At 43.5% G+C, this 15,206-nt stretch overlaps 1 protein-coding gene across 6 annotated transcripts; it reads right to left on the bottom strand.

The window, feature by feature from the left end:
• Positions 1-15,180, bottom strand: LOC105183570 (uncharacterized). 6 transcript variants are annotated; one of them, XM_011141828.3, is made up of 7 exons: positions 14,689-15,180; positions 5,257-6,617; positions 4,840-5,021; positions 4,123-4,149; positions 3,154-3,387; positions 2,758-3,015; positions 1-2,679 (listed from the first exon to the last, which is right to left on the bottom strand). In XM_011141828.3, exons 1-7 carry the CDS (start codon positions 14,786-14,788, stop codon positions 2,484-2,486), a joined length of 2,358 nt encoding a protein of 785 aa, XP_011140130.2. In that variant the 5' UTR covers positions 14,789-15,180; the 3' UTR covers positions 1-2,483. The 6 variants fall into 6 exon arrangements, with proteins under 6 accessions (XP_011140130.2, XP_011140121.2, XP_025159781.1 ...); XM_011141819.3 differs by lacking the exon at positions 14,689-15,180 and adding an exon at positions 8,483-9,400; XM_025303996.1 differs by lacking the exon at positions 14,689-15,180 and adding an exon at positions 7,419-7,779.
• Between the last annotated feature and the right edge of the window lie 26 nt (positions 15,181-15,206).

The raw sequence follows: 15,206 nt of genomic DNA, 5'->3' as shown, positions 1-15,206 counted from the left end.
CTCTTTTCCTATCTTTATTGAATTTTCTCTACGATTCCCTGAATCATTCGTGAAAGTAAAAGAAAAGAGATTACCAGTCCATTGTAGAATCTCCGAATAGTAATGCAAGATCTTCGAATTGCAATACGACAAAATATTACTCATCGATATTACTCAGAAATACACCGTATTCTCTACGATAGGATATCCAAACAATTTATGCCTTGCACGGAAGATTCACGGTGCTCAATGTGAATCAGCCTCGTTATAATTATTTCCTTATATACACTTGCTTACCATGTATACTTTTTTTCTCAGAGTTTTCTTACGCTAAAGTTAGAGAGTGACGAAAGTAGCCGGTCGATAATAATTATTTACTTCTCTGTCCCTCTCCACGCTTCCCACATCGAGAAGAGTTAAAATAGCATCTTATACGTCGTTCAAAACGATAAGAGCTATCACATCTTTGCGATCTATTAATATAAATAGAAATAAATGACGTGTTTATCGACGACATACTGCAATAGTGTTTCGACGTTTCGAAATAATTTATTACAAAATAAACGGAACTCAATTCCTGACGTATTTGCAGATCAATATGTGGAAGACCAGTTCTATGTGGCTTCGAAGATCAATTAAGATTTTTTTTCATTGCTTAAACATTGTCGCACTTTCTTGTTATATCACACACACATAATTATAATTTAATAGTCTTCTACATATACGTTGTACCTTGGACATTTCCAAATATATGAAAATTTAACGTATCTATGAAAGGGGTAGACGTAAAATAGTTACAATACACATCTAAACTCGGTGCTTTGGGAAGAACCATTTATAGTTCCCGGGACACAAACTACATGCGTTTAATCAAAATCTCTACCAAGTATCGCTATCGCTTTATTGGCAATGCGCCTGTAACATTCACATTTAACGTAAGTATTTTTAATTTTACAACGTGTACTGTTTTTTTCTTTTGTCTTTATTTTTTATCTTCATCAAACTTGCACAACCTCTCTCAAGTCATTTGTCGAGATGTTCACGTCAACCCCATCATAAGATACTGATTCTCAACGAGCATATGGAACTTACTGAATATAAACAAGAAACACCGCGTTAACAAAAATTTCAAATAGTTTGTCTTAATAAGTCGTTCTGAAACAAAAATTTGCGGTATGAGTATCAGGAAGATGCAGCAGCAACATCGCAAAGTATCACTTATAAATGCACATGTTACAATACAAACGCATGAATTGATGTCAATTCTGCTTCCTTTTGCCGTGCGAAAATATCAGATTTCACATGAATTAATCAAATATCAAATGTAGTTGGCGGTGTATGTAATGTAAATGTAGTCCATAGGATATTGCTTACTGCAATCTCTTCACAATGGATAGGCATTTGCTTCAAGCTATCATTCCGTTCGATACGTCCATCACACTTTTATACACAGTGCATTTGTTAAACAATTGAATTGAAACGGAAACTGTTCGATATTACGTGACACAACGATTTTATTAAATAAATTTTATGAAAAATGTATAAAAATTCACATAAACTTATTGCATAAATCATCAATTATCAGTGAATTATTGGTTTAAACACTTCTTTTCTTTTTTAAATTAACATGCGGCTAGTTATCAGAATACGTACTAGTAATAGCTAGGAACTTGAAGAAGCATTACCTTCATTTTTTTTTTTACTTTACTTCCACGTTTCGCTTTTGTATTGATACATTGTATTGATACATTCAATATGCAAAATAGGTTATTCATCCAGAATAACTCTATAGCACGTCATGTCAATTTATAAATTGAATATAGCGTTTTCTTTCTCCGAAATTTCATTCAAACAAAACTTTTATTTCATATACACAAGATACTAACATTTAACGAGATACCGTGGAATATAGAATCTGAAAGAATAGTATTCGTCGTTGCAAAGAGGTAGAAATAAAGTAACGTATATTATGTATGTATGCATGTACGCACGTACACACATACGCACGTATCCTTTTGTGTGCGTGTATGTGTTCACATGTGTGGAATGGATATATCTGGTTTGAAAATAAGAATGTTTCTGTCTTGAATCTACTTATCCTCTGTGCGTAACGTAGCAATCGCTACGTCACATGCCAAGTGTTTTGAAACAAAGTAAATCGTCCTACATAAAGCAGATCTGAATTGTCAACCGTAATATTCTAAATTTATACACCTCAATTTTATTTACAGTTATCCACTGCAGCAGTTGTGCACTTTGGAGAAAGAAATAGCTCACACTATGTCACTGTACACAAAAACTTAATCCTTCGGTGGTTGCGTGTGTGCTTTTTGTTGCACGTCAAACACGAGATGCAATTTTTCCCGCTCAAATACCTTGCCTATCTCTAGAACATCGTTAGATGCGCGAATCGATATTATCGTGCGCGAATGGAAACATCATCGGCTTCTTTAGAACGCCGAATGATAGTAATCGTAAGTAGGCCAGTAAGGCTGTAGCCAATCCTAGCTGGTACGTTGACGCTTTTTGGCAGCATGCTCCTCAGAAGAGTGTGCCGGCACAGGCATTACCATATCTCCTCTGTTGAACATATACTTGAACTGTGGCATATATTTCATGACACTCCTAATTTGTATTAAAGGTAGTTCTTCGGTTAGCGAAGAACACTTGCCTGCTTCCATCAACATCTTCATTTGTAGTCTATAAAATATAAATAATTTTTTTCTCTCGTTAGAGTCGATACCTCTTCCTTGCCAGTGCTGTATGTGCTCTATTTACCTATTTCCTTGATATAAATCTATATGTAGAACGTCTGTAAGAACTTGTCTACAACTGTTGATGTCGCAGGCAGGAAAGTATTGAGAGATAAAATCGGGAAGAGTCATCAACAACTCGGTATAGATGTAAGGTTTGAAGTTAATGCAGGGTACCAATTTTTCTTCGACAAGAGCTTTCTGTATCTGGTATGGTTGTACGTGACAGGCGGATATATGCGACTCCGATATTTGTATTAACGGTTTTCTACCTCTCGAATCCCTGAAAAATAACTTCAACGTGAAAATGGCTTTAATTAGTTTTTAACAAAAAGAAAAAAAAAGGGGGTAATTGTAAATTTTATAATCGAAGTTCTTGTTTATTTCATTCTTTAAAATTGTAGCAAAGTCTGATATACACCTGGAGCTACCATTGTTACCATTAACTGGTATCAGTGGAGGTGGAAACTTGTTAAGAGATGTGCTATGCACAGGTGTATGCCTTTGTTGTTGATGTAACAAGTTTGATGCTGATGTAGGCACTGGCATCAAAGCTTGAACTTGTTCACTTAAACCAAGCATCTGCGGATATGTACTTGCTGTGACTGCATTAGGTACACCTAATGTAGATGTTGCATTGTATGTAGTGGTAACCCTGAAATTGATAAAAACCGTTATATTTTGCAACATCTCCATTAAAATAATTTATTCATCCCATCGTATCTGCTACAGTTTCTAATGTTCTTAATATTAAATATAAATGTCTGTTACTTGAATTTTACTTACTTCAATTAATAAATTTACTTATTTCAATCGATAAATTTACAATATACTGCAACATCAAAAACAATATGCAATTTATATAGAGACGTGATTAAACAACATATCTGTACAACATTTATGCTTATGCATATTACAAGCCACATTTAAATTAAAATAATTAGATTCATGAATAAAAATGTATAACTTATAATAATCTCCAATGAAAATCTCAATGCAAAAATTGCTCCATTTATACTGATAGGATTAGTTTGCAAGATCGACGATAAAAATGTCATGAAATCTCAAGTATACGAACTCATTATATGATAAGAGATAAGTGTACCGCAGTACAATAGTAATCTTAAATCACATACTATTATATTCATATATGTTTACAAGTTTTTAAGCCATTTATATAAATATTGTCTACATTCGGGAAGAAACTTCAAAAGGGGGGGGAGAGGGAGTGTAGAGAAGATACTAAAAATAAGTATTAATACTAGACTAATATTAGATTTTTATTTGTATGAGTCAGTCAGATTGATAAGATATATTAAAGTTGTGCATGCTAATCTTACTTTTTTTTATAATAGTCTACGCGACTATTGTATATTTTACAGGGACTCACCAGTCATCCTTCCCATAGGTGGGATAACTATACAAAAAAAATCATACGTTGTATGTACAAATGCAAAAAGCTATAGTGCAAATACTCTACATATAATAAATTTTATGTGTAATAAATAATTTTTAGATTTGTATAAACATAATTTTTCGCAAGCTGAAATAAGCTTGATGCTCGATATACGTCATGCTTGATGTGCTCAATATAAAGTGCGGAGATTCTTTTCTTTGCAGATTTACTTTCACATAAATATTCGTGTGGAAACGATAAAAAATGATGATACATTTATAAATTGCCCTTTTTCTTAACAAATTTTTATTCTTTTTGCACTATGTATTATATATATATGTGCATAACTGATATCTTTAGACAAAAAAGAATTTGTCGATTATAATATCTCTCTGCGAAAAACTACTCTGTGCTCATGAGAAAAAGACTTATAACTTTGAAATGTAAACACAATATAATGATGTGTGTAAAGATATGATATAAACAAGTGCAACAATTTGATCAGATATACAGTCATCATTGGTTTGCTATATCGAAAGCAAGCATTCAATATTTAAATAAGAATACTACATTGTTGCCAAAGAAAGATGTTAATAAGAAGAACAAAAGATCTCCTTGAAATTATATTTAAAACTTCGTGAGAACTTGATGTCGATATATGTATATATATAGTAAGCTATATTATCTTGACAAACTTTGATTGACACTTACCCGAGATTGGGTTGACTCGTGTGAGCCGTTGCTCTTACAAGAGGTGGTGGTTGTTGAGCTTGGGCTACATTTTGCATAGTCGTAACCGGGTAGACGCCAGGATACGGGGGAGCTGCTGCCCCATTATTACTTCCCCTGCTTCTAGATTGTTGGGAATAACTTTTAGAGGCAGCAGGCATTTGCTGAAAATAAAAAGAAACTCATTCAACATCACACAAAAGTAGGATTCGTAAGTGAATTAAAAAGAGAAAAAAGAAAGAAACAATGCGTTAAATATCACATATTGTTACGCTTGGAACGAATGTGAATTAAAATCCATAAATTATACTTAAAATATCCATAAGATATCCAGAGACAACATCTATAGATAATAAGACGAATGTAATGTAAGTAACGCGCTGCGAGCTGCGGGCTTACGTTATGCATATTTAGAGACGCATTGGGCATTCGTATGATAGAGTTCGCTTGTGAAACAAGCGACGTCTGAAAGGCAGGTTGGCCGCCAACGAGCCCGGTCCAGCCGTTAACGACTCCCTGAACGGTATTCAGCATAGATTGCGACACCATGTTCGATCTGCCAGAGGGAAGTCCCGATGGGGAAGAATGCGCAGGGTGCGTTGTAGCCACCGGCCTCGGTTGTCCTATTCGCGGCATTTGCGGCGCAGCACTCACGGTAGCTGCCCGCGGCATTATGTTAGGCATTGGAGCGGCGCGCGCGTTTAGAGGTACTTTATTCGTGTTATTTTGCACAGAAGTAGGCTTAGTCGCTGGCGGTGTAGGCGGTTGCTTTGTCCATCCACCGCCGCTACCGCCGCCATTGCTATTCACTAACAACTGTGAGTCCATAACTTTGCTCGGCCAATAGTCTTCGAAGCCGGTACCCGGCGGGAAGTAACTCTTAATATCACTCAAACTAATTACCGAGCACGTCTCACTAGCAAACAGTTCATTACGTATACCCTGTACCTTGCAGCAGAACTTCAAGTAAGACAGATCCCAACCCTCGAGTTTCTCTGCCTTCAGCTTGAGATTCTCAGTCTCACCCTCGAAATAAAACAGCGGAACGTACTGTAAGCCGTCTTTCACCGTATAAGGAACCACAGACTCTTTATTTATTCGTATGAAACCGCATTTCTCAGCCTTACGACCGCTCGTCACACTTGGATTCGTACCGGCGGTCAGTTTCGTATAGCACACATCAAGAAACTTATAAAACTCCTTGGCGTCTATGAGACGCACCACCAGGTCTTTGCACGTAAACTGTTCCCTCCCGAACTGATTCTCGCAGTGCTTAACGTTGATTTCGTTGAACAGCTTGCTCTCCGCCTCCGTGATGTAGTAACTCCTTATACAGGTGCAGCTGTAGATGTCCGAGTGTAGATAGCTCAGGTACTTGTTGAGAAGCTTATTTTCTAGGATGCGTACGGCGCAATACTTTTCGGTGGAGCGATATATATAGGGTATGTGATTCTCGTCAAAACTGGTCCAGCCAAAACGTCCTCTGTGGCTTTCGTCGTCCAACGGTGGTACTCTACTGTCTGGACTATCGGCCGGAGCTTTCGACACAGACGATGTAGTCTCGTTCGGCCGTTTATTCAGATATCCTAGGATACCGGGTAGATTAGGCTGTGACACGAGACACTGCGGCCTCGTTTGTTGCGCTCCTTGCAGAGCAGACATCATTTTCGCCTTGTTTGCTTCCACCATTTTGGCAGCCAGTTCACAGATCTCCGCTTCATCTTCTTGACGTTCTTGCTTGACAACGACTTTATCGAAATCTGCAGAAAAACGAAATATATTGTACAAACTTATAAATTATATATATATATATATATATATATATATATATAGTGCTTCAGTTACATCGCTTATCAATTAAGCTAATTCATTGTACATACACGTTACAACGCGCGAACGTGATATATCTTTCTCCGTACAAAATACTGAATAAAACATTGAAATCGCAGTTGCGTTGCGTAAAAAATGTTAGTACGCAAATATCATACAAGCGTTTGTTAATAACAAGCGTTGCTTTGTATTCGCTTGTATTTTAATTTGCTTCTTACATTTCTTTTAAAATCCGACTTATTATTTTTATTCATTAATTTTCTTATTCATTAATTCTTATAAATAATTCTTCTTTTTCTCCCTAAATATCTCCTTTTATTTCATTGTATACTTCACTTTATTCCTACATATCCTTACATCACTTTTTCCTCCATTTCATTTTAGTTATCTTATTCCTCTACTTTACTTTTTTCCGTAACTGCTTTTTATCACGTAAGAAACTTTCCAAATAATATACTTATCTTTCTAATAAAAAGATATATTCTCCTTTAATCATATTAAAAATATATTCTTTTTAATTAGCCGCTAACAGATTACGTCAATCCTATGATATCGCTCGTCATGGCTCATGAATCGCACAAATTAAGTTTCAAGGCAAAAATGTAAGAAATTTTTTCTTATATGTGTTCCTATAAACATTTGCTTTTTACGTGTACTTTTTAAATACGTTACATGTACTTTACGTACGTTACGTGTACATTACGTATACTTTTTAAATAAACTTAGCTTACGTCGCGTATTTGAGAATAGATTGGATTCAATCGCACGAAACAAAATATACCACACACTCACTGTCGCCCATTGCGCGTGTAATTATCCCAAATAATTATCTCACCGCACAACAACAATCGCGGCACACGAGTCATACATCTCTACGCACTGGGAACGTAAGCAGGTTTCCGATCGAACTTCGCCGCAAGAGGCGATTAATGAATTCTTCATCGGACACAATCACTCTGAATTTCTCGCGGCTCGGGCCGCGTCAAAATAACAATCGAAAGGATCCTCTCTTGTCAAGCCTGGCGCAAACGTGAGAGCAAACAAACATGTGCGCGTCTCGTGCGAAGTCAAGAGTAGTAGGTAGTAAAGCCCAAATACCGCGCACGTGACGCGCTTCAATTAAAGATCCTCGATTGATCGCTGCTTGCGACTCGCGTTCTCGAGCGTGTCACCACCGCCGCCGCCGCCGCCGCCGCCGCCACCGCCGCGCGTCGCGTAGCATCGCGACGCGGCATGATGCGATTAACGCAACACCAGGATCAACCAGGTAAACACTGCAAAATCCGCGATTTTACTGCCCGACGATTGCGGCGAGAATCGGCCGCGCGACTCACACACCGCACCGTGCAATCTCATGCGAGACTCTCGAAGTCGTCGACGGCACACCGCAAATCCAATTGCCGATGCTGTGGACGACCGACACGGGAAACCACATCTCGTATCTCCGTTTAAATGCACAGACTATTCTCGGGAGTCTGCAGCATCTCGATGCTTAGAGAAAGATACAGAGAGTGAGCAAGCGAGAGCAGAACAGAGATGGGGGAGGGAGGGGGGGGAGAGAGAGAGAGAGAGGGAGGGAGAGAGAGAGAGAGGAGGGGAGGGGAGAGAGAGAGAGAGAGAGGGAGGGGAGGGGAGAGAGAGAGAGAGAGAGAGAGAGAGAGAGAGAGAGAGAGAGAGAGAGAGAGAGAGAGAAACAGAGATGGAGGCGGAGCAGTGAAAACGCTCGGATGAGCGAACTTACGCTCCGAGGCCTAACGGCTCAAGCGGAGCAAGACGCACGAAGATGAACACCTACTGAGTGATACTCGCTCGGGTGCTGTCCGCGACGGACTGCTCTTCTCGAGCCATATGGCGTCCGTGCTGCTGTCCGCACTCGCGACTGGTATATCCGTGAAGCCGTTCCTCATCCTCGACGGTGAAGAGGATATTCTTGAGTCCACTGCGCGAAATCACATCTCGACGGGCAGCTGGGCGGCTGACACGCCACAGTGTTCCCTCGTTGAGGTTATACGCGCAGCAGCAGCAGCAGCAGCAGCAGTGCAACAGCACGTCCGTCTAAGAGCATCGCCGACGACACGGCGCGCGATCCATGTTACACGACTGTGGACAAGAGGAGAGGCCGAAGAGACGAAGACGAGGACGAGAACGACGACGTATTGACGATGGATGGCCGACCACCGTGTATACGGTCCGCATGAGAAAGTTGTCCCTTTACGCGTTGGCTCTCGGCTCTCACAGTTTTCACGCTTTCCCTCGACGATGATAATGATGATGAGGAGGAGGATGATGTCGTCGGCGACGACGACGACGACGGCGACGGCGACGACGACGACGACGACGACGACGACGACGATGATAACGACGTTTCACTTTGTGCGCCGACACTATTATACCAGGTGGCGCGAAAGATCCTCATCACTGCCGCCACCACCTCCACCGCTGCCCGCTACCACCGCCGCGTCGTCGCCACTACTACCGCGCTCGATATGTCGAGGGTGTAGGTAAAACAGGGGGAGGACGGGGCACGTAGACGCGGTATCACTTCACCGTCGACTACGTATGTACATGCCGCGCTTGTCCGGGCGTAGCTCCGCGTCGGCCGTCGGCGAGCTTTCTCAAGGATCACGAACGGCGCTCACGAACGAGGACACACCGTCTCACGTTATATGGTGCCGCGCGCGCTCACGGTTTCTCTCTCTCTCTCCTCTCTCTCTCTCTCTCTCTCTCTCTCTCTCTCTCTCTCTCTCTCTCTCTCTCTCTCTCTCTCTCTCTCTCTCTCTCTCTCTCTCCTCCACCGCTCAAGCTCCGATTTCAGGCCGTGTCGGCCGCGGCGTCGAGCTGTCCGCGTCGAGCCAGCGCTGCCGCGGGAGCATTAGGCACCTCTGCGCGGTCTCCCCGCACCGCGGTGGATCCACGTACGACTGTTTGCGCGGACTGTACCGCGTCTAGGTACACGCTCGTCCTCGTCGTCGCGGCGCCGCGTACGTAGCTGGTCTGGTCTGTTGGGCATTCTCGGAATATCCGCGAGTCCGGCGTGGCTCTTCTTCAGCTGGGGAATCGAGAACGCGGCACGATTGACAGTGACGATTGGCGATGCCCGACGCAGACGGTGTCGCCGCGGTGCCCCCGCGCGGTCTAAAGTGTCCGAAAGTGTCCCCGCTCTCGTGTTTCGTACGGAGATGTCTTGACAGTCATGGATCTCCGGCCGTATATTCTCGATGATTGTAGGGGCCATTTGGGTGTGATACTTGGCAGGTACCGGTCGATATGACGAATACACGAGTTCATAGTTGTTACGGCGGTTCTGCGAGACACCCTGTATATGTAAATGAGTACAGGATAATCGCTCGAGTCCTTTTCACCTGTACCCTGTTTTGCCTGTAACGCCTAACAGCGTCGAGCCGTCGAGACAATTCCAAGAAAGTGCTTTTGTGGGTATTCATTGTATCCCAAACATCGCGGCTGTGACTCGTAAGCTCTTATGGTGTATCGCTCGTCTTATAACGAGAAACTTCGTGGAAGACATGTTCTCTGAAACACGCGCAGCAGTACAGAATTGTCAATCTTGTGTAGGTGTAATTAATTTTGAATAATTGGTATGTAAATCCTGATAAGAGAGATTACGGTGATGCAAATAATTGCTCGTGCCGCCGGCGAATCTCTGCCGATAAATCTTGTCACTTGGTTTGAATAAAATGTCAAACATATTGATTGATATCTTCAACATCCACGTTACGTGACACAATCAATGTCTGATACTCAATAAAATGTGTGTGTGTGTGTGTGTGTGCGTGTGTGTGTGTGTGTGCGTGTGTGAGAGAGTAGCACAGCCTCTTATTATACGTAGTACATTCTTGGCACAAACTGGCAGAAGAGAAAATTTGACAATCTTATCTTGCGTGTACGTCAAATAGGATCCTCACAAATAGCTGTAGTTTAACGAGAAATGTGTCGCTGCTCAGCCATGAGATTGGAATCTTCCAAAGTGAGAGAGCACTGGTCATCGGTACTATTTTGTTGAAAATAGCAAATAAAATTAGTTTTTCTTCTTTTTTGGTAACCGACGAAAACGTGTCGTGTTGTATGCGATTGATTTGTATGCATTGATTCTAAAAAGAATTCCGATGAGCGAACGTTTCGCATTTTCTCTCGGAGCACTCTTTCTCTTTTTCTCTCTTTGGGCAGCTAGCTCGCACATCGGTCGGCTATCACAGATCGCGCATCGTGTGACATGGACCGGTCGGTGGCAGGAGCTAGGTACATACCGCTCAAAGAGTAGCCAGGACCGGCGTGTAAGATCGCGCAGACGATGTGACAACGTCGCACGGTCGATATGCTCTTTCAGGCAAAGTGCCAAGATTGGTAAACGTGCGCGCGGGGGTATATAGTCGCGGTTTCAGGTGCCCTACCCCTCCCGCTCCCCTCCCGCTCCTACATCTCCTTCTCCTCCTCCTCTAACGTCCGCGCTTGATTCGTCGTTCACCGTCGTTCTTCGTCGCTCCTGGAACTCACCCGAGGGATTTCACACGGTGGTGGGAGACCGTCGGGAGGAGGTGGGGGCACCGAAGTTGCGCAGAACCCAGCTAGACGCCAGCTCCGCTCGCGCCATTGCGCAGCTCTTACGTACATAAACCCGTCGGCCGCCTATGTACTACATATGTATTATACTTATTATTTTAATCATGATTTACGAGCGCGGCGTTGCCGGCTCTCGCGCCCCGGGCACGCCCACTCCCTCTCTTGTCTCACTTTTCAAGCATATAGACGAATACATAGAAACGCGCGTTGGTGGAAAAGCAACGTCGCTTGATCGATACTTGAGAAACTTGCAATAAAAAAAAATTACTGTCGCGAATATATTTCTTCGATGGCCCGGGAACTGCGACCGGATTAAGCATTTCCTAGATGTCTCGCGTGTCGTCCCAGCAGAGATTTCCCCACGAACAATTTCCAAAATCCCGCCCACGCAAACGCGCGTATTTTATTCGTTACAAATGCCGCCATGTTTACTCAACATACATCGTACGCACATCACGTGTACGAATTTTAAAAAATTCTATATGCGAAACAATGAGTGTCGTACAGTAGTACATTGAAAAAATAGTGGCTCAGGTCATATACCAGCTATTGCGACGTTGCCGTCGCAAAATGGCTGACATGGCCTTGATAGCGTCTAGTTTTACTGCGTCGCACATTGGGCCTGTCGTTTTGGCAACACTGGAAGGTCGTAGCGATCTATTTATAGTAGCCCTCTCTATCGCTGCTGTTGCTATGCCGAGCAAAGGTTATTTGGTTCAGGGGTGAGGTGGGGGTGCAGCTGAAGGTGGGGAGGACGACGAAATGGAGGGGGAGATCGGCGGGCGTAGATGGAGTGAGAGGGAGAAGAGGGGTAAGGATTACTGAAAGAACAATATGGCGGTGGAACGGATGTACCTCCTCCTATCTACCCATGTACTGCTATAACTCAGCTTTCTCTATCCTCTTTTCTCCTCTCTCTCTCTCCCCCTCTCTTGTGCGCGCGCGCGCGCGCATTCTCCGCGATCGCTCTATCTATAATAGCGCGTCCTATTTTCTATACACTGCGAAAGTATGACCGTGACGATGGCGATCGTTGCGCAACGCGCACGGACTCTAAACGCGAGCGCGCAATCTCGCGTAAAGGCAAATAAATCTGGCGAGCGAGCGCTAATAAGGCGCATTTCCTTCTCGCGCGACCGATAAATAAAGCCGGCAAGATGAAGGTCACCGCTCGCGCGCGCTCCACGTTCCCGTTCTCCCTCGGATGGCGGAAGGTAATATAGAGCGTAAAGAGAGCAAAGGTCGGGTGCCGAGCGGGTGAAAAAGGTCTGGCGCGATATACAGCGCGCGCCTCCATCCTTTACGCACGCGTCATTTTTTTTTTGCGCAACTCGCGCAAAATTGCATATGGCGCCGCTCACTCGTAGCAGCTGACGAGCTTCGGCGCGGGGTACATGCCGCGCGCTCTCCTACGAGGTATACCGAAAGCACGCGTGAGACTTGCGCGGAGCGTATCGCCGCGCTCGGCCACGTTCGGCTATCTTCGGCGGAGTTGCCTCTTTGTTACATCACTCTTCGCTCCTTATGTAGTATATAAAAGCGGATATATTATATACCGCGGGGCCGCACATGTCCCTCCCGGCTCTCTCGCTCCTTGTATATAACTTACACATAAGCGCGCGGCATACACATGCGCGACCGAGCCGGCTGACGAATATATACACAGGCGCGCGCACTGGCAGCGAGCAAGCTCGGCTCCGTGTTACACGATGCATGCGCGCGCGCGCGCGCGCGCCCGCGCGGCTTCACCGTATTATATTATTATTACATAGCAACGCGATTCTATGAAACGTTCCCGCTGGTAAGTATAGGCGGTGTAAATAATACAAAATGATATATGTATAATATCATACTTTTGTAATAATGGGTCGGGAAGAGAAACGCACCGTGTCGGGCAATATCGAGAGAATTTAAGAGAGCGATACACGCTACGTTTACTTTGTACGACAAACATGAAGAGGGAATTCTATTCCAGGGACCACGCAGCGTGTGTTTCTTTTTGTATTACTTTGAAAAATAAAATCGCGCGCTGTCTGTGCAATCTGTGATATTTTCGATATCGACGTTTCGCGCGATTGACACTAGAACCGGCAAAAATGTACAATCATCTTGCATTTTCTTCATCTAAAATTTACTTAACTACAATTGCTCGACAAATCGTGCAAAAGAATAAAAACACAATTTTATTACACCGATAACCGGCGCGTGTGCCGTGTTAGTTGTGTAAATCTATACACAAAAACGTATATATTTATGCACATGCGCCTTGCATACTAAAATTCATTGCAAACCATAGCTCTTGATATAAGGACCATTTCTTATTGCTTTTAAGAAAGCAAACAGAGACTGGTGCTCCGTTTAATCCCGCTTCTTTTTCTACAGAGTACGATTCGTAATGACAGAGAGCAAAGCTTCTCTATGTCGTCAAACATCGTCTTACCTAGATTTAAATAAACTATGACGTCATTTCCAAGTAAAAACGCCTGTAAAATAAAATAAAAATCAGATGCCTTCTGCATAGATGTACGCGTTTATCAACGATACAGATATATTCGCTTTCATTAGGAACTTTGCGTTCGAGAGAGACCTTATTAATCTTTGAATAATCCTTAAATATCCATCGGTAGGATATTTTGAAATCTCAGATATTATTCGCTATAGGAAATCTACTTAGGTCAAATTTCAGTAATCTCATTATACTGTTTGTTAGCAAAAAATCTTTTATCGACGTTCTTCGTGAAAACGTCATCTTCATCGCTAGAATTGTTCCATAAAAAGACTGAGCTTTTTATACAAAGGAAAAAAGATAACTGAATCCTGTATCTTCAAAATGTACATCTTATCGTACAACATTTACTCATGCTGCTCGGAGCATCCTTTACATCAAAATTAACTGATCGTTCAGCATCGCATATCGCACATTTGACAAAATGTTGTTCTTTCCTTCGGCTCAATCGCGTTTCAGCAGAATTGTCACGAGAAACGATATCGTTTGACAGATAGTCGCCGGCATGACAAGCCACGTTAGCCGGGTCCGCACGAGGTGCGTTTCGTAAAGGCGCACAGACACCTCCTGGGTGCTAGCAGAGCAAGGGAGGGTGGTACGACTAGCGTATGGAAGGGGATTCACGAACGCGTTGTGTAGGATATCCCGCGTAAAACGAGGACAGAGAGATTGTGCATCGAAGGCGAGAGAGCGAAAGAGTAAAACGAACAGGAGAGAGCGAGAGAGAGAGAGAGAGAGAGAGAGAGAGAGAGAGAGAGATAGGGAGAGGGAGAGGGGAGAGAAAGAGGGGGGAGAGAGAGAGAGAGAGAGAGAGAAGAAAAGTAAGGGTGGAGGGAAAAGAAGGCGGAAGGGAACGAAGAAGAGTGAGAGACGCAGATACGCGCCATTCTGCCGCCACCCATAACCTCAAAACTTACCTCTGAAAATGAGGGCCTCTACGATCTGGACGTCCTCGTCGGAGTTCTTGTCGCCCATCTTCTGCTGCTTCTTCTCGTTAGCCTGAATGTCCATGCACATACTTCCACGCGTGGTACTTCCTTCGCGACACAGTCACGATGCCACCACCGCCGCCTCCACCGCGCGCCCGTGACATTTACATCAAATTGCTGCGTGCATGCGACGAGCCGAGCACGGACGCGTGTGCGCGCGAAAATTTGTACGCGTGTGACGAAAGGGCCGGTAGGAAGTGAGTCGTCGTCGTCGTCGTCGCTACCGCCGCCGTTGTCGCCGCCACCGCCGCTGCCGTTTATCGTCTCGATGTTAACGCGCGCGCGAGGCACACCGTCGATAGAGATGTATTCTCTCGTACGTTGCTCTATCGCTAATACTGCTCGAAGCTCTTGTACCGGAAATGGAGTCGGAGAGGAAGTAGAGAGAGAGAGAGAGAGAGAGAGAGAGAGAGAGAGAGAGAGAGAGAGAGAGAGAGAGAGAGAGA

The sequence above is a fragment of the Harpegnathos saltator genome, unplaced genomic scaffold (assembly GCF_003227715.2).
Source record: "Harpegnathos saltator strain DR-91 unplaced genomic scaffold, Hsal_v8.6 scaffold585, whole genome shotgun sequence".
In the NCBI taxonomy this organism is placed as follows: domain Eukaryota; kingdom Metazoa; phylum Arthropoda; class Insecta; order Hymenoptera; family Formicidae; genus Harpegnathos; species Harpegnathos saltator.
Note: the sequence above shows the minus strand (reverse complement) of the source record. Positions and strands in the feature narration are given on the sequence as shown.